Source organism: Eublepharis macularius, chromosome 13 (assembly GCF_028583425.1).
Source record: "Eublepharis macularius isolate TG4126 chromosome 13, MPM_Emac_v1.0, whole genome shotgun sequence".
NCBI classification, from domain to species: Eukaryota; Metazoa; Chordata; class Lepidosauria; order Squamata; family Eublepharidae; genus Eublepharis; species Eublepharis macularius.
The window spans coordinates 39,830,262-39,853,631 of NC_072802.1; the positions used below are offsets into that span (position 1 = coordinate 39,830,262).

A 23,370-nucleotide genomic window follows, 5' to 3' on the forward strand; every position below is an offset into this window, starting at 1 on the left:
TGCTCTAATATCGGGGTCATATTTCTGGTAGCTAGCCCCAACCAGTAATCTAGCTTGCAATCTGCATAATTTTATATTCCTCTTTTTTTGTCCCCTCTTTAGTCATTTTTTCCCTAAATTGAAAACCTCAGAGTCTTTAGCTTTTCCTTTTATGGAACGTGTTCAAAACCTTTGACCACATAATTGCCAACCTTGACGGAAAAACTGGAGCACTTTGAGAGGTGAAAGTTGGAGTATTGGCTCTAGACTCCATTCTGCAAGGGTCCTTCCAAACAGGCTAGCTGCCAACCAGGGATGTCGGATGTACCAAACATTACATGAGCATTCAGTGAATCTTGCTTTATTTTTTTTTAACCACTAATTGTTAGCTCAAACAGATGGCATAATCAGCTCCACTGAAATGAACCCTGAATCAGTTTAGCCATACCAACATCTTCTCAGGCTCCCAGGGCTTTAAAATTCAGCAACATTTTCCCCTGGGTTGGGGTTGATATTTTTTGAAAATTAGTGCACTTACAGATGCACGGGTTTTTTTGTTTTGAAAACTGGGAGGGGGGTATTGAAAATAGCTCTGGTAGTCCTCTTTTCCCATTTATTTTGGGTTTTACAAATCCCTCCATGATGCCTGGGTTTGGGAAGCCAGTCAACTGATGTTGTTTTTAACCGAGTCAGTTGATCACCTTCTTTGCTGTTACCAGATATTTCAGCAGGTCAAGAAAGATATTCTGCTGTCTTGTTTAGGTTAGCAAGCAGCCAAATCTTCTAGCTGTGAATCCATGTTACTAGGAGCCATGTGGTAGCCACTCAGTAGATTTTTGGAATGGTGGGGATTATTACTGGATGGAGGGTTGTTGGTTGTCTGTTCCTGTCCCTAGGTGACCAAGGCTGTTTCATTCCTGTAACCAGGTTGGAAACCACACTGAAATAAATACAAATAATCAGCTTCATTCAGGAATCCCTGAAATTGCCCAGCCACTTAAATTAAATGGTCACTTGCCAGTTCCCAAATTGGGAGATAAAGAGAAAAGGATTTATCTTCAGTGCAAGCATAAAAAGTGAATAATAGATAAGAGGTTGGTCTCTTTCTGTTTAAACTATTTGATATGTTCCCTTCTTTTTTAGGTTGAATATGTATTCTCTGACAAAACCGGGACGCTGACAGAAAACACCATGGAGTTCATCGAATGCAGCATTGATGGATACAAGTATAATAGTTCCATGTCTGAGGTTGATGGGCTCCAATATTCTGAGAAAGCAGAGAGGGTAAAATTACCTCGGAGTGGATTGATTGCTTCTATCAGTCTGTCGGTGATTGGGTGGATTGGCATTAGCTCTTGGCCAGGGGTAGGCGACCCCTGATTCGAATGCCAAACACTTGCATACCGGACCATTTTGCTTAATACACTGAGTTGGTTCTCTGCCCAAGCAACTGAGGTCAACCCTTAAGGGAATGGGCATAATTTATGCCCATCATTGCTTCCCAGCCCCATGCAACCACCTCATGAGTCTTAGGCGTGCCCCTGTAGCATTGGCTGCACCATTGGGATTTGGCTTGTTTTCAACATGTCTAGCCTGTTACAGTCCTCCTTTTCCCCTTCTTCTTTTTATTTGCCAGCAAACCAACACATGTAGATTTGTTTGGGCACTTGGACCAAAAAAGTTGCTTTTTCCTAATCCTGTTCTTAATCCTAGAGTATTTGGCCATTCAAATGTATGTGGTATAGACCTGGGAGTCAAGTCAGGTCCTTTCTGCACTTAGGCTTTAAACCGCCATTTATGAGTGTTTGCCTCGAGCGCAGTGGCTTCAGCATGGCACTCCCACATTCCACACTGTCCGAGGCAATTTCGATTTGTTTTTCATTTTAGACTGGCTTTGAAGCCTCGGTGCAGTTTCAGGCTTTCGGGGCTTTGCAATTCATGTCACACTTTTTAAAAAAACTTTGAGCATGCATAGTAACTTGTCCACTGCTCTGGGTGGGGCACTAATCTGTCTAGAAGAACGGTATATACGTGCTGCTGCTGCTGTTGTTGTTATTCTCTTCCCAACAATTGGTTGATAGGCTGAATGCGTTTGACTAGACCCAGATCACCCAGTGAGCTTCATGGCTGAATGAGGATTTAAACCTCGGTCTCCCTAGTTCAGCACTATCCTGTGTGCCACACAGGGTCCATGAACTATCGAAACGGTGTATTTAGCCATCTGCACAAGCCAGGTAGCGTACTCCTGTTACACTGGCAGCAGCTGGTTTTATGCATTGGCCTGAATCTCTTGCTGTCATCCTTTGAGTCCCTAGAACAGGAAGTCCTCCTTGCTAAATACCTTTCCCATTCTAAATTTCATTTCTCAGAGTCGAGAAGAACTGTTTCTGCGTGCTTTGTGTCTCTGCCATACTGTTCAGATCCAGCATAGAGATAAAGTTGATGCAGGAAAATCTCACCTGGAGGCCTCAACTCCCAACTATGTCTCCTCTTCTCCGGATGAAATAGCTTTGCTGACAGGAGCTAAAAAGTAAGGACACTTTCAGAATTGTTCTCTTTCTGTTTTTCTTCTTAGTTGTGTTGATTGCATATAACAGTTTCTGCAGTGCTTGCAAATAGAGGATCTTGGTGTTGGATGCTGGAAATTGGAGAGAAAATACCGCAACACCACCGAGTAAAATCAAAGGTGTCAGCTGGGAGGTGTGGTTATTCATTCGATAACTTTTGATTGAGGGTCATTTACTCCTTTTTTTTACCCATGATCTGCACCAGTAGCTACTGTTTTGGACCAGAGCAGTTAAGTGGCTCACTGCCCACACAATCTTCCATCTTGCTCAGTACAGGTGCAGTATCTCATCTGAGTCATTTCCCCAGTTCTGGATTTTTTTTCCAGCACACCTACTTTGTTCTTGTCCTCTTATCAGCCATGGCATATGTGAAGGTTTCCCACCTAAACCACTGGCATATGGCATGTTTATGCACTGTGAAAATGATGGTTACATGGTTTGAAGATAGGTGTGGAAGCTGAGTCATTTGACTAGAAGTCTTTGTATATTCCTGGATTTGTAAAGGGGATAACCAAAGAGGCAATTGTAATTGTTTCTGGAAAGGTACATTTAGAAGGAAGTCTCTGGAAAGGTACATTTAGAAGGAAGTCTTAATGCTGGGGATTACCAGCTTCCTCAGGTTGAGGGATTGTCCTCCACCTCAGTGCCACTGTTTGAGCCTATATATCATAGTTTCAGCCCCTCAGCCTAAAAAACCAGGCAAGTGTTCTCCCAGTGCAGGACTAGAGTACACACCAGAGGTCTCTGAATCACAGAAACCTCTGGGTGTTTTGTCACTTAACATACGGAGGGATACTGACCAGCAAGTAAATCTTCTTCCAAACTTGGGTGAGAATGAGTGGAGCATGAATTTGCCAGGGTCTGATGCAGGTCATGAGCCACCAACTACATGGTTTTTGATAGCTTCTTAGCAAGTGAGGCCTGGTCCAACTTATGTGAATAGCAGTGTTATCTGCTTCCCAGTCATACCCTGGAGATTATTCCAGCAAGTAATTTGGCTCTCTCATTGTTAGAACCAGAGTATTGTTTTGTTTAGTTTACTTTTGAGCTGAGCAATAAGAATAAGCAAACTTATTCCATATGTTGCAACTGTAGCAAAATCAAGATCCTTCTCTACAGCAGTATTAAGCACTGGTGGCCCTTCCTGGCATTTTAAGCTGCGAGTTCTTCCTAAAATACTCATGTTTCATGTTGTAAACTATTTTTTCAACCATAAGGCCTAGAAACTTTCCTTTTGCTCTTTCAGTAAAAACCAAGGTTTTCAGGAAGATGAGTTTGTGCTAAATACTCAATTCTGAAGGTTTTCTACACTTTCACAAGATCACAGCATACACCCAACCCTGCTTGTATCAGATTTTTCCATCAACCTTCCTCTTGTGATTTAAAAAAAAGCAACAACAAACAAACGTTTGGTCTAGTTTAAATGTAAGAACAGATGTTTTCTTTTTCAACGCCCTTCTGTCCTTTTTGTTCATTGACAGGTATGGTTTCACTTTTCTAGGACAAGAAAATGGTTTCATGAAGGTACAGAACTGTGATAAGGAAATTGAGAGGTAGGACCAATTTTAACTTGTCATCTAACATTTAGGGAAATGCTGTTAGGACAGGTGACTGTTGGAAATGATGACAGATTGAGATATCTGGCTTATTTGTGGCATTTATTGCCCACATTCTTGGGGGGTACTTCTAGTTTGCCTGCTTCCCCTGGTCTGTATTCCTTACTGTTGCAAGGAACTGGGCGTTGAGGCCAGGTCTCTCTCAGGGTTGCTGAAAATTTTTATAAGCTGTGATGTGGTGGGTGGGTTAATCCAGGTAAGGGCATAGGAGGGTTTATTTTGTTTGTGTCCTCTGCCAGTCTTATAGATAGCCCCTGGCTGTTCGTTAAATTCCGAAAGTGCAGGAACTTCCAACTCTTACTCACATTGTCGAGTTTGGGTTGGAAGGGATGGTTTCCCCCCCTCACGTGCCCACGCTAACTTGCCTCGCTCTTGTCTCTAAAAGCCACGAGTTGCTTCATGTTTTGGATTTCGATTGTGTTCGCCGCCGAATGAGTGTTATTGTGAGGATGAACTCAGGTTAGTCAAAGCTCTTCTCTGTGAAATATTTTTTTTCAGAAGTGCCAGTGAATTTTAAAAAATTATATTCTCCATAAACCATTCTTCATATTCTTCTTATAACCATCAATCCTTTTTTCAAAACACTCTTTTAGGGCAGATACTCCTGTTCTGCAAGGGAGCAGATTCTTCTGTTTTTTCAAGGGTCCCAGAATCAGAAATAATGAAAACAAAAGTACATGTAGAACGCAATGCAATGGTAAGTATGCCTTTAGGGGCGTCACAAAAACATGGTTGTTTGGAACTAATCTAGCAGTGATACTCGTTCTGCAGTTTTTGGAGAGCCACATTCACAATTATCAAGCAAAGGGCCTCATTCACTTCCAGCCCTGGCATGAGGCCTGTGCCTCAGGAAGGCTTGCAGTTCTTCTGGTGATTGCTGTTTCAAAGTGGGGGACCATTTGTCAATCACAACTCCACAGGGAAAGGGCCTTGTCCACTTACCTGCCCCGTATTTCAAGACCCATATTGGAGAACTCTGGGGCATTGTTGCTGGCCCAGGAAGACCTCTTAAGAAATGGCTTGAAAAGTAGAAAGTGACTAATAAGACCGTGTCCTTTGGACTAGGGCTATGCAGAGATTTCTGTCTCCAGCTTCTTTTCCCTAGTCCAGTGGTTTCATAGGCAGAATATTTGCCTTTGGTCTTGTTTTTGTTTACTTGTGTGCTCTGATAGTATCTTTTGTACATAAGCCACCTTTGAGCCCTTTTTTTTACTTCAAGCCTCCCCACCCTAATTTGTTGTGCATTTAAAGTAATTTGAATTTGTCTGATTTGTCCACTTACGGCACTCAAGCAGCTTGCTGTGTCCCATTCTTATCATAGCCAGCAAATCTACTGCAGATTGGCTGTTTTTCAAGGGCTTTGGGCATTGGCTGTGATCCAGCAAGTTCTGTTCTGTGTTTGAGAGAGGAACTGCCTATGCCCAGTAAGGCTGACTATATCTGTTTTCACCCACCTTCTCTCCTTCCCCTGCTTTCTGTGTTCCAGAAGCAGTTTCAGGGAGCTGTTTTTATAGAACAGCTTGACCTCCTTTGTGGCTCCTGCATGCCTGTTTCTCTGGATCATGGCCTGAAACTTCTTTATTCCCAACCAGTAACATTCAGAATGCTTAGACTTTGGCCTTCCATTTGATCTCTTGTATATGCTTCCAGGGAACTGTTGTGTACCCAAAAAATGAATTGAAAGATCAGAACTAGGCTTTGGAGAACACAAGTGCTTCTTTCCTTCCAGGATGGGTATCGGACCCTTTGTGTAGCCTTCAAAGAAATATCTGAAAGCGAATATCTGAAAGTCAGTGACAGTGTAAAAGAAGCTACAATGGCACTACAGGACAGAGAAGCAAAGATGGCAGTGGTGTTTGACGAAATTGAGAGAGACATGCATTTGATCGGGTCCACTGCTGTGGAAGACAGGTAAAGCAATGGCAGGGAAGGGTTTCAATGCTACCTTTCAAAAAATAGGCCCCGCTTGAAATTGTTCCCTCTTTTTGTTTGGGGGAGAGGATGCAAATAATGTAAACTGGGCCTGCTTGCAAACACCCTGATTACCCCTGAATGGCCTACTACCTGAATTCAATTCAATTCAATTTATTATGTTCATATAACCAGTAATTACAGATTAACCACTACGAGTTAAAATTTAAAATACATTTAGAAGAAAGGACAGTTACAAGTTATAAAATCAGACTATACATCTAAAATCTTTAAAAGGGCACTCTAATTCAAAGTACCATCAATCAAGGATTTTCGTTTTCGAATTGCTAATGCGCAGAACTTAGCTGCCACATATGAAACAGATTTCTGCGTTTCTTCTAAGAGATATTCCCACAGAGTTGGCTTACTACCTGTAGGAAGGGGAGGGGAGGTTTGTGCCAACACCTCCTGTGGCATAGCCAACGTCCTGATAGTTCAGCTTCTAAACATTTGTAAGAATAAAGTTGGCAGCCTAATGCAGGGGCTGATTCCATGTTTGCTGCAGTGCACAGGAGGAGCAGCAGCGGTGGCAGGAAGCCTTTCTCAAGAGCTGAAACAACTTCTCCCCCCTCTCACCTCCCATTCCCCTTTGACTGCTGTGCCTACTATGAAAGAAGTGGTTGGGTATCCTCCGCATACTGACAGCAGCACAGAGTAAGAAGCCCCGTACAGATGGCATCATCCAGCCGTTGAATGTTAACTCAGTTGCTGGCCGTGCAGTGTATTTACTGTGTGCCAGTCATAGGTAGGGAATATATAAAAGGAGATGTCCCCTTTGAGGAAAGACAAACGATTTGGGTCTTTTTCTGTTACTTATTTGTTGTGTATTATGTGATGAAGTTTGTAAGTTGCAAAGGCTCTATACAGCTGGAAGGAAGACAGAGTAAAAAAAAACTTTTTTGTCACCAAATATGTTTTCAGACAAAAATAAGCTTCATATTTAAGTGCAACGTGGTGCTATTAATCTTTTTGCAGTACTGACCCAAAGTTTCTGGGCTAGCCCAGAAAAAAAACCCAGCCAACTTTTCCAGAGAAAGAGCCTGTCAGAACTCAAGCTGGCAGCAGGTCTTGAACTGGAGATCTTAGGGATTCAGTCTGCCCGTCACCACCAAGCTCTGCCCAAAGGACAGTTCTATGGGAGGACAAGCTGCTCTTGCAAGAAAGCCTCTTTCCAGAGCCTGGCCAGAATGAGTCTGGTGATCCTGCAGCATTTGTGCTGGTTTCTGAGTTCAGTTTAGCTGATAACATTAAAAGAGCATTCCTGCTTCACCCACTGGCCAGTCAGTTCTGCTGGAGGGCCAGCAAACAGGGCTTGGAGGCCAAGACCTTCCCCTGATGTGGCCTCATAGTCCTGATATTCAGAGGTCATTGTCCCTGGGTATCCTTTGGTCTCCTAGGCTAGTAGCCATTGATGGGCCCATCTTCCATGAATCTGTGTGTAGCTTGAGCAGCTAGGAGGTCTGGTTCCTGTTTCTCCTTCTCCGATCAGGCTGTTCCTCTAATGGAGGGGATGGATGGGAGTTTTCTAGATAAATTAGCGTGTGTCTGTCTGTAGACTCCAGGAGCGTGCAGAGGAAACCATTGAGGCCTTGCATGCTGCCGGCATGAAGATCTGGGTGCTGACTGGGGACAAGATGGAAACTGCCAAGGCAACCTGCTACGCCTGCAGGCTCTTTCAGACCAGCACTGAGCTGCTGCAGCTGACAACAAAAACCGTGGGAGAGGACAACCACAAAGAAGAACGGCTCTACAAGCTAATGATGGAATATCACAAAAAGCTGGTGATTGAGATGCCAGAAGACATGAAAAGGTACTGCTTAGATGTGCATTTTTACCCCACCTCTAATCAGCTGAGGCTCTTTGTTAAACCAGCAGTGTTTATTTTTAAACCATGTCTTCTGTATTAAGGAGCTGGACACTCAGTCACGAATATGGGCTAGTGATTGATGGTGCAACCCTGTCGCTGATCTTGAACCCTTCTCAAGAATCATGTTCCAGCCACTACAAAAACATCTTCCAACAGATTTGCCTCAAATGCACTGCAGTACTGTGTTGCCGAATGGCCCCTCTGCAGAAGGCACAGGTGTGTGAAGTATGCCTATTTAGCTGCATATTGTTCCCAGCATGTAGATCAAATGTGCTATGGCATAGTGAGTCCCAGTAGTGTTTGTTAACCTTTTTGCCTAATGGGTTAGTTGTCAGTCGTGTTCACACACTGAATTCCTTGTTTCCTGTTACAAAAGACAGGGCTCATTTCGAGGGGAATGCACCGGGGGGGGGATTGGGCCATTTAGGCCTCGATTGGGGCCAAAACAGCCCAGATCGGGTTGGTGCTGGGCCCCCGGCACCAACCCCGAATCCCAGCCGTTTCAGCCCTGATCCGGGCCGAAATGGGTCAAAAATAGCCATTTGGGGCCCGTTTTGAGGCCAAAACAGCCCAGATCGGGGCCAAAATGGCCAGGATCAAGTCGGTGCCAGGCATGGGGAGCCACTTTTGTCCATTTGGGCCATTTTCTGCTGGGATTGGGGCCAGAACTGCCGGGATCTGGTCATTACCAGGTGGGGGAACCCTCCCCTGACCAGCACTGATCTGGTCCAGGCTGTTTCGGCTGTGATCCGGGTCCAAACAGGGCCCAAATGGCCATTTTTGGCCATTTGGGGCCCTTTTCAGCCGGGATCAGGACCCAAACTGCCAGGTTTGGGTCGCTGCCTGGTGGGGGATCCTTGCCCTGCCCTGCCTGGCACCAATGCAATCCGGGCCATTTGGGGCCTGATCCAGGCCAAAACGTGCCCAAAATGGCCATTTTGAGCCATTTGGGGCCTTTTGGCCTGGATTGGGGGCAAAACAGCCCTGATCAGGCCACTGCCAGGTGGGAGAACACTCCCCCGTCTGGCAGCAGCTGAATCCTGGTCATTTTGGCCTGATCAAGGGGTTTGGCATATGTTAATAAGTTATGCTAATGAGTTCCTGCAGTTCTTTTTCTACAAAATGACCCCTGACAAAAGATGAAAATTGGCCCGATGTGGGAGGGGAGAGGAGATGCTCAGATACTATGTCTTTCTTGTTTTCTTGTTTGACTTTCTTGTTTTCTCTTGTTTAGATTGTTCGAATGGTTAAGAATTCAAAAGGCAACCCAATAACTCTCGCGGTAGGAGATGGTGCCAATGATGTTAGCATGATCTTGGAAGCTCATGTTGGCATAGGTAATAAATGTTGTGATATGCCACTGTTTAATAGGTTATCCCATAAACACCCCCATTTGTTTATTTGTGGTGCCAAACAATTGACTCTAGGTGAGACTTGGAAAAATATGTAACTTTTGTACCACAGTGAGCTGCACTGGAGAATATAATAGTTCTACCACTTTGCAGATTTTGTATGGGGTGTCTTGTTTCTTTAGCAGTTCCTACCTATTTTTATGTAACTTATTCTGCTTCTGTTAGGACCCTCTTAGGCCACTAAAGGCTCCCTTATCCCACCAGCAACCAGAACTCTTATTCTGCCTCTGTTCTGACACCTGAGATTTCACCAGGCCTAGGCCAAGCTGATCTTTTCAAGTGTTAATTGTGCTGGAGGACTAGAAACTTGCTCTCCACTGTACAAAACCTTAGATTATGGGCAGCTGAATTTGGTTTCCAGTGCTGCATTCTCAGTCTCAGTACTCATAGACCAATAAGTCATAAGCATACAGGAAAGATTATATTGATATACAAACATTGTGGAAAACGTAATTATACGTAATATAATGTATATTATATTATGTATAATTATAGAGACAAATTATAATAAGAGACATAAATAAGCAATTTTAAGTATACAGTTTTAGATTAGAGAGTGATGCCATTTAATGCCATAGACCTTGTGCTTATTAACCACTACACGAAACTGACAAAAAATTTTATTACTGCCAGAGTCACATTTTGATCAGTATCTGATAATAACTTAACTACAACATCTTGTTGTGTGGCAAAGCTCCATTTTTTGATAATAGTTTTTTATTGTCACAAGAGTGCTGGATTCTGCACTCTTCATATGGGGTGTAGGCACAGCTCTGGGGAGGAGCTGTGGCTGAGCAGTAGAACACATGATTTGCATTCAGAGGGTCCCAGAAGCAATCCCCAGCATCTCCAGTTAAAATATTTTAAGTAATAAGGTAGCAGGTAATGGGAAAAGACCTTGTTGCTGCTGGAAACCCTGCTGGTTAAGGTAAACTGTGCTGAAGTATATGGCCTGACTCTGTTAGGCAGCTCCAGGTGCTCCTGATATATTCAGGGGGATAGTATAAGTTTTTAAAAGGTGGCTGGATCATCATAGACAGCATTCCTGCTGGAGCTCAGCAGCACGTAGAAAGACAATAGCAAACCATCATCTCACACATCTGTAGATTTCCTTATCAATGGAAGGTTTTCAGCTGTATCAGCAAGAGCTGGATCTAAGATAGTCAAACTCCTCTGCTGTTTCTCACCTAGGTATTAAAGGCAAAGAGGGACGCCAGGCAGCAAGGAACAGTGACTATGCCATCCCCAAGTTTAAAGACTTGAAAAGATTGCTGTTGGCACACGGGCATTTGTACTACGTTAGAATATCGCACCTTGTGCAGTATTTCTTCTACAAGGTAATGGATTTGGGTGGGCAGCTGACCAGCTGGCTTATAGAAAACTTACTATGCCCAAGCAGAATGTTTATGAGCAGTGGCCAAGAGGAAAAATACAAAGCCCTTATCTCAAATGACCGGCCCCTGGTGTTCTGTCACTGGCCCATGATGTTTTTGGCTGTTCCTTGCTTGCGTCTACTCCAGTCCTGACTACAGTGTCCCCTTTCTCCTGGAATATATTTCTTCAAGCTGCAGACAAGCGGTTTGTATGATTGAATGCTGCCCTTCTCTGACTCTTCATGCATGTAGGAAAGAACAATATTGTGGAGATTCAGCCTAAACTTTTATTTGGCGTGCTATTTGTCTTATATGCAAAAATCCACTTCTCCCCCCCCCCCCCAAAAAAAATTGGGCAGCATTTGATGTGCAACTTCTCACTTGCAATTTTGAACTACTGCAGTTCAGCAAAAGCTTTAGCTTGATTTTGTGTGAGCTAGCCTATATACTGAATGTATAAGCTGGGCCTGCTGGTTGTGTGCATGTAGAGAAAGCTAGTGTAGTCTAGCACTTACAGGGTTGGATTTGGCCTTGGAAGACTTGAGTTTGCTTTCCTGTTCAGTCACAAACAAGCTTGGTCCATTCATAGGCCCTTCTTCTAACCCACCTTGCCAAGTTGTTGTATGTTCTCTTTTCCCTCATCTCCCGAAACTGAGCTCTCTGGATTGAGAATATGAGAAACAAAAGTGTTCGTGTTTTGAAGTATAAGGTTCAAAGCAGAGCGTCACTAGCCAAAATCAGAACGGATTGTAGGGTAGAGGCACTCCTTTTATGTGGGTGGTCCCATTGCTTTTCGTTGCAACAACAGAGAAAAGCAGTGATGACATGAACGCGTTATTTTTATGTGTTTTCTTCTTCAGAACCTTTGCATCATCTTCCCACAATTTTTGTACCAGTTCTTCTGTGGCTTCTCACAACAGGTATGTGATTACTCTCTGTAATAACTCTGGAGAAAGGTTGGAGATCCCAGTTTAACTTTGGGCTAAAGTTCTAGGTCTGCTGGCTTTAACAAGCAGCACAGTTCAACTCCAGAATATAGTCTTGCTGGGATATTTGGGTCAGTCTCCCCGTTTAACCTTAATAAAGGCATCACTTGCCTATAACATAAAGGACTGGTTGCCTTGTAATGTTGTCCATGCTAGCCATATGGGCTCACAATGAAGTCCTGTTAAAATCATTGGCAGTCAAATCATCCCTCAGCCAGAATCAAGTGCAGAGACTATTGCAAGAGAGTAGATGTAAAACAGCGAGTTACAGTCTGCACAAGCAGCTCTGGACACTGTTGGGGTGTGTAGGGGGTGGCACAGCTTTTAAAAACTGGTGCCAACAACTAGCTGTTGTGTCTGAAAAGCCTCCCAGTCACTTTTGTTTCTTTTCATATGAAAGTGAGGCTCGAGACTGCGCTTGAACTCACTTTCCTCCTTTAGCCTGAATCGCCTTTGAGCGTCAAAGCCTCAAGTGACCTAGTTCATCGGCAATGGCTCACAAACTTTCCAGTGTTCCGTGAAACCTGATTTTTGGACTATGTAATTGGGCGAACATGACGTGCAGATCCAAATGTTCCTGTTCCGCTCATTGGCTGTTAGCGTTGAGTTGTGCTAATTAGCTGAATTCTTCCTGGCTAGGATGCAACCTTTTTGGGGTTTTTTTCCTACAAGCTGATTTCCCTTCAAGCGATTCTGGCATGTGCAGTTCCTTTTATGGTCTGGTTCAACATCCCCCTATAAAAGCTTCAGAGCAAGACTACAGTTTATCTGCTTTTAAGATGCTGAATCTTATCATTCAACTTGCACTTCAAGACCTGCTGCAGGGATGGTTGGACTTCTTCCTCCCGGCTGTATTGGCCATATTATTCTGCCCTCTTCATGATACTCATGTCTTGGAAAATATGGGTTGGGTCCTGCAAATCTAGTCTTCTGTTGGCACTTTCCTCTAATTCAAGAAGCATTCTGCTGGCAGTGGAGAAAAACACCACTGGTAGCTGAATGGATCCATGGGATCTAGCTTGTTAAAACTGATTTTTGATTCTTTATGCTAGGAATTGTGCTGCAGAAAGGGTGGCAGGCTGTAACGAGTTTTGGCTGGGGTTGGAGTGAGCTCCTACTTGCATGCTTTTAGTTGACATTATTTGTTCTGTCCCCCCTCCCCTTTGTTTTTAAGCCTCTCTATGATGCAGCTTACCTTACCATGTTTAACATCTGTTTCACATCCCTGCCTATTGTGGCCTACAGTCTGCTGGAACAACATATCCCTATTGACACCTTGATGTCCTTTCCAAAGCTATATATGTAAGTGATAAAAGACTTTTGCCACTTCCATTTGTCTTTAGTGCTGATGACAGTAGTTCAGAGCTTAAAAGGCAAGCTGCTGTATTGTCCCAGGACATGAGCCACAATTCAAGAAGCCCCTGGCTAGAACCGTTCCTGCAGTGAACTCTCTAGGTGTCATTAGGCAAGCCACTCTTTCTTAGCCTCCTCTTCCCACCCCAAAATAATGATAATCGTCTGCCTTACAGGATTGTTTGTAAGAGCTACTGAGAACTTGTGCATGCTTAGCAGTTGCAAATCAGCAGGAGCAAATCCAGCCACCTGAGGGGTACTTGGTGGTTTTGGTGGTTGATTATTGTGATTATCATTTATTGCTCTTATTCCTACTATTGCTTTATTTCTGTTCTTTAACAAGTCCTTGCTTGTGCCACTGCCGATCCATGTGTTGGGAACTTGGGAATATCAAAATGCTTCAGCTTCTGATCTCTGAGCATCCCTACACAGGATGTTTCCGGGAGGCGCTTCCATCCACTCAAGCAGAACACGTAGTTCCAGCAGTCTAAACCTTTGGCCTCCTTTGGTCCGTGTCAGTCTGTGTCGCAGTTCTGGGCTGACAGAAACCAGTTTAGATTGGTGCTGTTGAAAGCAGCCACCTGCACAAGCCCCATTGCAGTGACATCGCCATTGACTGCATCAGGAAGAGGCTTAGCCAAGCATCTGTTCTGTGAGCCTGTAACTTGCTCCAGCAATGGAAGTGTTCCTCTGGCCCTGTTCCAGTTAGCCAGCTGCTGTTGTCTACATCACATACTTAGCGTGGCATAAACATCCTCCCGTCTGCCTCAAAAAGGATTTATGCTTGTAGCAAAAGGAAATGAGGCTGCTTTGTATAAGGCCACCTTTGCTGCTACCCTATCATCTCTCACTTTCTGTCTCTCTCTTCCTCTGTGAAGTATGGTGGATACCTCCTGGTGATTATTTATGACCCTGTGGCAAATTAGTGAGCCCACCTGCTTGTCTGGTTAATGTTTATTATATGACTAGAATAGCCTTGATCTGGATAGCCCAGGCAAGCCTGATCTTGTCAGATCTCAGAAGTTAAGCAGGGTTGGCCTTGGTTAGTAATTGGATGGGAGACCTCCAGTGAAGACCAGAGTTGCAGAGGCAGGCAATAGCAAACCACTTTTGTTAGTCTCTTGCAATGAAAACCCCACCAGGGGTCACCAAGGTTAGCTATGACTTGAGGGCACTCTCCACCGCCATATGAATAGAATAAGAGAAATGGGGCACTTTGTGAAACAGTGCATTTTGTGTTCTGTATATTCATAAGTTGACATGCGTTTGCTGTTGAAAATGCCAGCTTGGCACACTTCAGTTGCCCAGTTTAAATCTGCTGTTAAAGCAGTAGTACAACAAAGGCTTAACTAGTAGGGGATAAGCAGGGAGCATAACAGAATGTTGCTCTGCACATTTTTCTTAACAAACACGGTTAGTCCTAGGCCGTTTTCACACTGTTTACCAGCCATGGAACATCGCGCCAAGCTCCTGGAACGACAGCGTCTGCAGTTCTCACGCGAAATTGCACCAGGAAGACGCTGTCATTCCAGGAGCTTGGTGCAATGTTCTGTGGCCGGTAAAGCAGTGTGAAAACAGCCGTACAGTGGTCCAATGTTCTCCTCTCAGAGACAATTTTACCCATTCCAGCATTCGTTTTGAGCAATGATCCCAAACGACTGTCCCTCCCCACCCCAGAAGAAATAATCCTGTTTGTGAAACAAAACCCAATCTGGACGAACTAATTTGCTAACGCTTTTTTAACCAGAGCTCTTCTTAACTTCTCCAAAAAGTCTCCCTCCTTGCAATCCCTCTTTGCTTCCTGCTGTTCCCACAAACCATTGAATTTTTTGCACAAAATCACCAAAGTTTAAATTGCAAGGACAGCTGGGTTTAAAACTGAATGTTTCTGCTGATACATTTATGATTATTTATGACTTTGGTAGCTGTAAATTGTTTTGTTAATTTTTCTGTAAACCACCTTGGGAGTTCTGAGCGTGTGTGGAGAAATACAAACCACTAGTTATTGACTCAAACACCAGTGCACTGAGGACTGTGAGCCAGTAAAAAGGAGCAACAAGAAGAGTTATTTTGCTTCAGAAAGAAAATCAGGGCAGTAGAGGTAGGCAGCCAACTAATTGTGGCAGGCAGTGGCCCAGCCAGCTCTTATTGGCTCCAACAGATGGGTAGTTAGTTCCTCCACAGTTCTGTGCTCCAAAATTAGGCAGGACAGAACAGCCTTCAGACTCCTGGGTTTCCAGGTTCCCACTGTTTCCTGTAACCTGTGTCTTAATATCAGGCAAAGCCATATTGCTTTTCTCTGGTTTCAGCTAATTTACTTGAAACCTGTTTTGCGTATCTTCTTTTCAAAGGGGGAGGGATACATTTGCAAGGAGTTCTGTCTCAAGGCCAGCAGAGGGAGCCCATGTCTAACATTCTACACTTTGCAAGAGCAAGCCTTCTGGGGAAAGGCCAGTGTAGAGCATGTGCTTTATAAAATAGTCACCAGAGTTCCAAGAACTGCTGCTAAATAACATAGCCGGGAATAGCTTGAATGCTCTCCTAATGTACAGTTGAGTTCTAGCATTTTTGGAGCATATGGCTATTCTAAAGATGGAGCCAAGGGAAACAATGGCAACAGTAATACTAGGCAGAGAGGAGTCGCTGAAACGGAGTGTTCAACAAAAAACAATAGTGCCTGTGATGTGGTACGCTGGCTTTATGATTTCTCTTTGAAAACTAGCACCGGTCCCCTTTTCTCAGTTGGGGATATCGCAAATGTCACATTGCTGCTTCTTTTTTCTGATTGCATCGCAGCATGGGGAGTGGAGTCCCTAGCTCTCTTCTGTGCGGAGATTGGTTGATTGTGCTTGCCAGATGTGGACACAGAAGCACAGCTGACTTGCACTGCTGCTTCCGCAACTCCTGCAAAAGGCTGTAGACAGTCTTATATTTCCTGCCTGGTTGGTCTCTTTGGTCCTTGAACAGCAGAAAAACTGCATTCTTGGCCCCTTTGCATCTTCTCTTCCTTCTCCCTGCACCTTAATTTCTAAACTTGATTTCCCCTCCCCCCCCCCTTCCATTCTCTTTGCAGGAAAGTTTCTGACAATGCAATGTTGCAGTTGAAGCCCTTCTTGTACTGGACCTTCCTGGGCCTTTTTGATGGATTTGTGTTTTTCTTTGGGGGTTATTTTCTTTTTCACGAAGCTTCTTTAGAGGACAATGGAAAGGTAAGAGGGAAAAGAGTTCTTAAACCAGACCCAGGCCAGGAGCCGCACTGTGCTGCTAATTTCAGGTATAGGATGGCAAATTGGAATGCCTGTTTCTTGAAGAAGAGTAAGATCTGGGTCCAATAGCACCTTAAAGACCAAATAGATTTCCAGGGTATGAAGTTTCAAGAGTCAAAACTTCCTTCATCAGATGTCTGACAAAGGAAGATTTGACTCTCAAAAGCTCATACCTTGGAAGTTTAGTTGATCTTTAAACTGCTACTGGGCCCGGATCTTGCTCTTTGACTGCAGTCCAACATGGCTACCTACCTGGAACAGTTTCATGAAGAGCAACCCCTCACCCCCAATGCCACATGCCAGACCACTTTCAAAACAGCACTTTCAGAAGAAGTGTGTGATGTGGCACATGGGTCTCCCGTTTGAAAGAGGAAAAAATAAAAACGCTCTGGACATGTGTTTTGTGCCTAAATCTGCTCCTTAGATGCCAAACAAATATAGCCACTTGCTTGGGTAAAATTTTTGTTCAAGAAAAACCTGTGAATTGTTTTATGCTGTTCAGAAACCCACAACAAAGGTGCTTAAGAGCGCAGGACTCTAAACTGGAGAACCGGGTTTGATTCCCCACTCCTCCACTTGAAGCCAGCTGGGTGACCTTGGGACAGTCGCAGCTTCTAGGAGCTCTCTCAGTCCCACCCATCTCACAGGGTGTTTTGTTGTGGGGATAATAATAATATACTTTGTAAACCGCTCTGACTGGGCATTAAGTTGTCCTGAAGGGCACTATATAAATAAAATATTATTATATTTAGCCATGCAGATTAAAATATTGATTGTCAATCACATCTTCCAGTTTGTCACTAATCTCTTTATTCATTATTTTAAGTCAGACTTTTGCTAAAGTAGACCCACTTCACTACCTTCTTTTACAAGAAATTTTATGTCTGTGAGAACAGCCAGTATTTGTTCCTGAGGATCTGTGTCTGGTTTTGTGCTTGTTAACTTCAATTTTTAAAGGGGGTGGGTTTTTTTGTTTTGTATAAGCTTTTTACATGTCACTTTCTGTTTCAATGTATGCATTCAGACTTTGACAGAATTTGGTAAGGGTACTGTCCCATTCAATTGCCATCGTTACAATTTTGAAACCCGCTGATGCGGGGAGGGCGGAATATAAATGTAATAAATTAAATTAAATTCCCAGGGTGTGTGTGGAAATGGCCTGAGAACATACCCTCAGATCCTTTGCAACCATCTCCCCTTCCTTGTAGTTCCAGTGCAAAGTCAGCTCTTCTCTTGGTTCACAAATGGAATCCTGGATGGTTTTCATTGAGTGGCTCAGCATTGACCATTTTCGTAAAAGAATGCTAAGCCTACTTTCTCTCATTGCAGTTACTTAGCCGAAGACAACTACCTGTGTGCACCATTTGTTTTTGTTTAAGTACAGTGGTATAAATCTCAGTACATTAGAATAGATATAGCTTAATAATGTGTTGTGCTGTGGTTGTTGCTAGGGAGACACTTTAACTACTTTTCTCACCCCACTTGTTTTAGGAATGGGATCCACAAATCAAACCATTTTAAGTAGTTCATTCTTTTCCCATCCTCAGTTCCAAAATTCAGACTGCATTATGTTCTCAGTGATGATACTAGAGATGTGACATGCTCACCATGAGCTCCTGAAGTCTTCACTTCCCCACTGTCCTTGTTCTTTTCCTACTTACTTGGTAGCAGAAGAGACGGCAGGAAAGTCTTTCTGACAGCCTGTCTGTGGGGATTCCACGGCATCTTATGTGCAAAGATCCCTGGGATATGTAGTTTCTGAGGCATACTAAAGATAGGTATGTGGGAAACCTACACTTTGCATGTGTCCTGGAGTTTGAAATGATGCAGTATGGCTCGGATCCTCAATCTGCGCATGCATTCCTCTCTAGGTGCTGTGAAGGCAGTCCTCTATTACTAGGTGTATTCCTCTCATGCTAGGCACATCAAGGCTCCTTGAAAAATATTGGAATTGCACAAATAAAAGCACCTAGCATCAGAGGAAGTAAGCTCCATGGCAACAGACTGCCTCTGCAGTGCCCAGAGAGAAGCACCTGTGGACCAAAGGCCTGGGATCCAAGACCAACGTATGGGGGGGCGGGGGCAGAAACCTCTCTGCCAGTTCTTTCAACAAGTGAGCAGGGGGGAGGGAGCTGAAAAAGACAAAAGTTCTTCACCGGCTTGGATCATGTTTTGCCTTGGAGGAGAAACCTTGAAATTGTAATGCTTGCCCTGCATCAAAGGGAACCTTTCCAAGCCACCAAAGTTAATCTGATACAAACGTTGAAATTACTACATACCATGTATGTCCAGATAAAATGTCAAAAAGCTCTGTATATATAGATCCAGGTGCTTGATATTACCCCATTCCAGTGTGTTTTTTCTGTTTTTGGCACCCTCCTGCCCCAGTTAAAATCTTGATGAGATTAACGTTTTTGACTGACTGTTTTTCAGATGTCTGGAAACTGGAGTTTTGGAACCATGATCTTTACTGTGTTAGTATTCACCGTCACCCTGAAGGTTAGAGTTCTTTTTCTTCTAAATGAAGCCATTGGTTCAATTGTTTCCTTTATTGATTTTGGTGAGGTTAGTCTGGATTATGTCTAGAGTTACTGGATAGCTATAATGCACAGCGTGTTCACACTGCCTTGTAATTCTGGTCTTTAATTTTTGCAATTTTGTTTGTTTGTTTTTTAATCTAGCTGGCATTAGACACTCGTTTCTGGACATGGATAAACCACTTCGTCATTTGGGGTTCATTGGCCTTCTATGTATTTTTCTCATTCTTCTGGGGAGGAATCCTTTGGTAAGTTTTTTATTGTAATGCATCTGTCCATGAGCGAGGCATGGTCTGGATCGTGCTCTAAATTTATGCACACTTGCCTGCATCTGTTTAGGTACTCACTTTTTGATCTTCAAAAACTACCACTTTATGGTTGTGTTAGAAAGAGCCTCTTTTTAAACATTTCTTAAGAAAGCAGCATACTGAATCAAAATGAAAGCCTTTCAGAGCTAGTGTGATATAATGGATTGACTTAGTTGAGATCCCTGTTCAGCTGTGAAACTCAGTGGGCGACTTTGGGCCAGTCTCTCAGCCTAACCTCTCTGAGTTGTTTTAAAGATAAGATAGGCAGGGACATCACGTACACTAGTTTAAGCCCCATTGGGGAAAACATATATAAAATGTAATTAATTATCTGTTGCATGTTAATCTGCCTTACCTACTATTGGTGTGTTGTAAATAAATGAAGTCAAGGCGGATATATTTTGTCCCAGCATAATTCATCTTGTGTGTCTTTCTATCTAGGCCTTTCTTGAAGCACCAAAGAATGTATTTTGTATTTGCCCAGCTGCTGTCTTCAGTGTCCACCTGGCTGGCAATATTTTTCTTGATCTTCATCAGCCTTTTCCCAGAAATCATTGTGATAATTTTTAAAAATACACAAAGAGAAAACCGCAAGGTAAGGAAAACCCATATTGGTTCTGACATTTCATGTATGGAGGAATGGATCCCTCTCTTCTGAGCTCTTGACTGGCAACTTTTGGGGGTAGAATTCACGCAGCGAGCATCTCTGCAGTTTCACTATGCTGTTCCTTTGCTGTGCAAAGACTTTGAGAAGTCCTGTCCAGATCAGCCAAGCTGCAGAATAGCTAGCAGTGCAGTATAGTCAGTATTGATGAGTCTCGAGCAGTGGACACCAGCTTCTCCTAGTAGAAATTGGCAGCAAGAATGATTTTTTGCCACAGGTACATAGAAGGGCTGCTGAATGTAAGTGGCAGAACTCGGAACGGCTGCATCCATTTTGCCTGCCTAGACGTGAGCCAGCAGGGAATGGGCTCTGGACCAAGATCATTGAGAGTTCAAGAAGAAGTTTCTGGGAGGAAGTTTTCTGAAGCCTCAGGTTGACATCCACAACTGAAATATTCTTGGGAAGATAGTCAGCTGCTTATTTAGGATAATTCATTCTTGAAAGATGTACATGGAATATGAACTTGAGGAGAAGGCTTCATGTCCGAGCCTGGTACTAGCTGGATTCATGCTAGGGCTGGATTGCAAGGGGTAGATTTTGTAAGATTTTGATGCACATTGTGTATCAGCTCTTTTAACATGGGTGAGAAGGGAGATGCTAATTTCTGCAGTACTCTGGCCCAGTCCTGATTGAAGGATGAACCAGGACCAAAAGATTCTTGCTATTTTGTGTCATTGGTATTGTCCACAGCTAATCAGATTGTTCTTTGTTGCTCTTTTTAAAAAAAAAAATAGAAAAGTTTAAAAAAAAACACTTTTCCATTAATAGTCCCAAAATGACAGCCTGGTAGAAATGTACCATTCCAGATCCTCTTAAGTGTGGTTAAAAAATTGCTTGCAGGTCATGAGCTTGTGTGTACCCCCTTTCTCCTCTGCTCTCCAGCACAAACTGCCCTTTCCAGGCATATAATTTAGTATGATGTATATGTCCTGATGCTAACCTGGGTTCCCATCACAATCAGAGTTAAAAAACTGGATTGCATGGTTAGCAATAACCATGATTAGTGCTGGTGCATATGTAATTATAAACCATGATTAAGGCTGGAAAGGAAGGGAGGAATTCACACAGGCAAGAGGGGGTGGCAGGGAGCACACAAGTTGCTAGCTGATCTCTCAGCCACACTGCAGTATTCGTGTTTTAATTAACACTAAGGTGTTAATCTACAAGCCAGTTTTTGTGAACATGAATCTGCTTCCTTGGTATTTTGGTGTTCCCAATGCTAATAGGAATTTGATAGGCTTAAGTGAAGCATTTAGGGATTTTTAAAAAATATCTGAACTTTAAAAATGCAAATATACATTGTCTGTGTTTGTACTTTATGTGGCTTTACAGTAAACGCTGTACACAATTAATATGTTGAAGAGTTATCTTTGCTACAGTAGAATAATAGTTATAGCATAGTGAATAAATTCTGAAACATGTAGATACACGAGTTGGCTTTGCTAGTAAGCTTACTTTGGGTATAGGGCAGGGGTCCCCAATCTTGTTGAGCTTGTGTACACTTGTAAAATTTGAGAACAGGAAATGGTCGCCACCAAAAAATGGCTGCCATCAGGTAATGGAGCCAGTTGCAAAATGTTGGGAAGTTGTGAGCCAAGCATCCTCCATCTGTGAAGTCAGTTCTCCTGCTTCAGTGAGGTGAAAGAAGGCCAGGATTGACTCTTTGCTTAGGGAAAGACACATATGGGCACCAGGAAATCCTATCATCGGACAGCACAGTGCCCACAAACATTGGAGATTACCAGTCCAGAATATGGTTAGAAAGCCCATGATGTAGCCGGCTGGTTGAAGCTAATCACATCTGATCAGTGCCTGAGAGCCCCCATTCTGTGCGCAGTTTTCCTGATGCATGTACATACATTAAATAATAATGCAGCACAGTAGCTAAGATATTGAGGTATGAACCAGGAAGTTGCAAGTTCTCATTTCACCTCTGTGATAAACTGGTGAGGTAGTCATAAGCAAGTTACTCTCTGTCTCAGCCTCAGCCCCCTACTGTAAGAATGATGGTACTGAACTACCTTGCAAAATTTTTGTAAGGATCGGTGAAATAACACATGGAAAGCATGTTGATCACCCAGATAAACGCTATATAAATACTAGGTATAATGATGAATAATTGCACTGTGACTTGTCTTTTTCTCCCTTCCAATGTTATGACTAGGCTCCCCCCCCCAATTACTGTATACCCTGAGGGATTCCCAAAAAATTTTAAAACAGACCTCTCTGCTGCTCCATGTTGTATCACAAACTCTCTTCTGTTCCCAAAGCATTTGTCATGTGGCTGATTAAGAGATGTGAGGCAAAGCCATGCAGAACCAGCTGTATTTTTCTGAGGATCCCTCCCTCAGCCATCTAATTAATAAAAAAATCAATCACTTTTCCCTAACTAGTATTTTTAACATACTGCTGTCAGATAGTGGCTGGCCCCTGCTGCACAGAGCCACCGGAGATAGGGGTCTCTGCCTACTCAAGGGCTTCCCCAGGTATGCAAAAAACAATGGTTTTGTAAGTAACCAAAAGTAGGGAAGGTTAAAATTACATAATGAACACTGACTGTCTTCCGGATGGCACAGCTGAATGAAAAGAGAAAAAAGGAAGAAGAGAAATCAGCAATGTAAAGCTCCCACCTGGTGGGGAGGATTTCTAGATCGTCCCGACCACTGTCCTGATTCCTCATGTTAAGCAAAAAAAAAAAAAAACCTAATTGTGAGAAAATGATGAATAAGAGTAATTGTAGGTATTTTACACTCTAAAAAGGAATATAAAAATACTTTCTGGGAATTTGAGGATGAGAAGCCAGAATCCCTGTAAGAACTAATGTTGGCACCAAACTAGAGAAAAAAATGTGCTGCCCTTTAATAGAGGCATAATAGGATGTTGTTTGCCATATGGGCAGGTGAAGCTTTCCACCATATCATTTCCCCACATGAAGTCTCTGTTCAAGAGCCAGGGCACTTTTCCCCCTTCAAATTGTTGACAACCCAGTAGAAACTGAGGTATGACTTTAACTCAACAACTCCAGTCAGGACAGGTAAGGAGATGGCTTGTCATTTAGGGGATAAACATGATAGATACTCCCCTGTCAGGGCAGCATACTAGGACTACACACAGCTGCAGTAGGAGTCCTATTCCCCCCCTCCCCCAGCATACAAATATTGGTTTGTAAATTTAAAAGAGAAGAGATGCCCCACACAGAGGGGGTGGGAATTGACCGTCTCAAGTTATTTGTTTGTTTAGAAAAAAATTATGCTACCTCTCCAGGTACTGTTGTCTATGGGGAAAGAATCATAATAGCTCAAAGTACCCTATAAGGTTTGAAGCACATATGTCCCTCACACAGCACAGGGAAAATTTGTTGCAGGGAAGATGGCATGAACCAGGTTTAGGGCACGATAAGTGGATTCCTGTTCACCTAACCCCAAACATTAGCAATCAGCAATTGGGGTAATTGTGCAATAGGACTAGGTG

General features: G+C 43.2%; 1 protein-coding gene across 5 annotated transcripts in view; it reads left to right on the forward strand.

Moving 5' to 3' along the window:
* ATP11C (ATPase phospholipid transporting 11C) overlaps positions 1–23,370 on the forward strand; it is a 92,825-nt gene that overhangs the window by 57,740 nt on the left and 11,715 nt on the right. For 3 of the 5 annotated variants that reach the window (XM_054995957.1, XM_054995959.1, XM_054995958.1), the window contains exons 13-28: positions 1,123–1,263; positions 2,349–2,509; positions 4,028–4,099; positions 4,548–4,621; positions 4,756–4,859; positions 5,892–6,073; positions 7,689–7,943; positions 8,042–8,216; positions 9,235–9,337; positions 10,604–10,749; positions 11,646–11,705; positions 12,946–13,073; positions 16,198–16,333; positions 18,824–18,889; positions 19,072–19,175; positions 19,677–19,830. In XM_054995957.1, coding sequence (XP_054851932.1) covers positions 1,123–1,263; positions 2,349–2,509; positions 4,028–4,099; positions 4,548–4,621; positions 4,756–4,859; positions 5,892–6,073; positions 7,689–7,943; positions 8,042–8,216; positions 9,235–9,337; positions 10,604–10,749; positions 11,646–11,705; positions 12,946–13,073; positions 16,198–16,333; positions 18,824–18,889; positions 19,072–19,175; positions 19,677–19,830 — 2,061 coding nt within the window. Of the gene's footprint in view, positions 1–1,122; positions 1,264–2,348; positions 2,510–4,027; positions 4,100–4,547; positions 4,622–4,755; positions 4,860–5,891; positions 6,074–7,688; positions 7,944–8,041; positions 8,217–9,234; positions 9,338–10,603; positions 10,750–11,645; positions 11,706–12,945; positions 13,074–16,197; positions 16,334–18,823; positions 18,890–19,071; positions 19,176–19,676; positions 19,831–20,116; positions 22,514–23,370 lie in introns of those variants that run through there. The other 2 variants (XM_054995956.1, XM_054995954.1) reach the window with 1 other exon arrangement.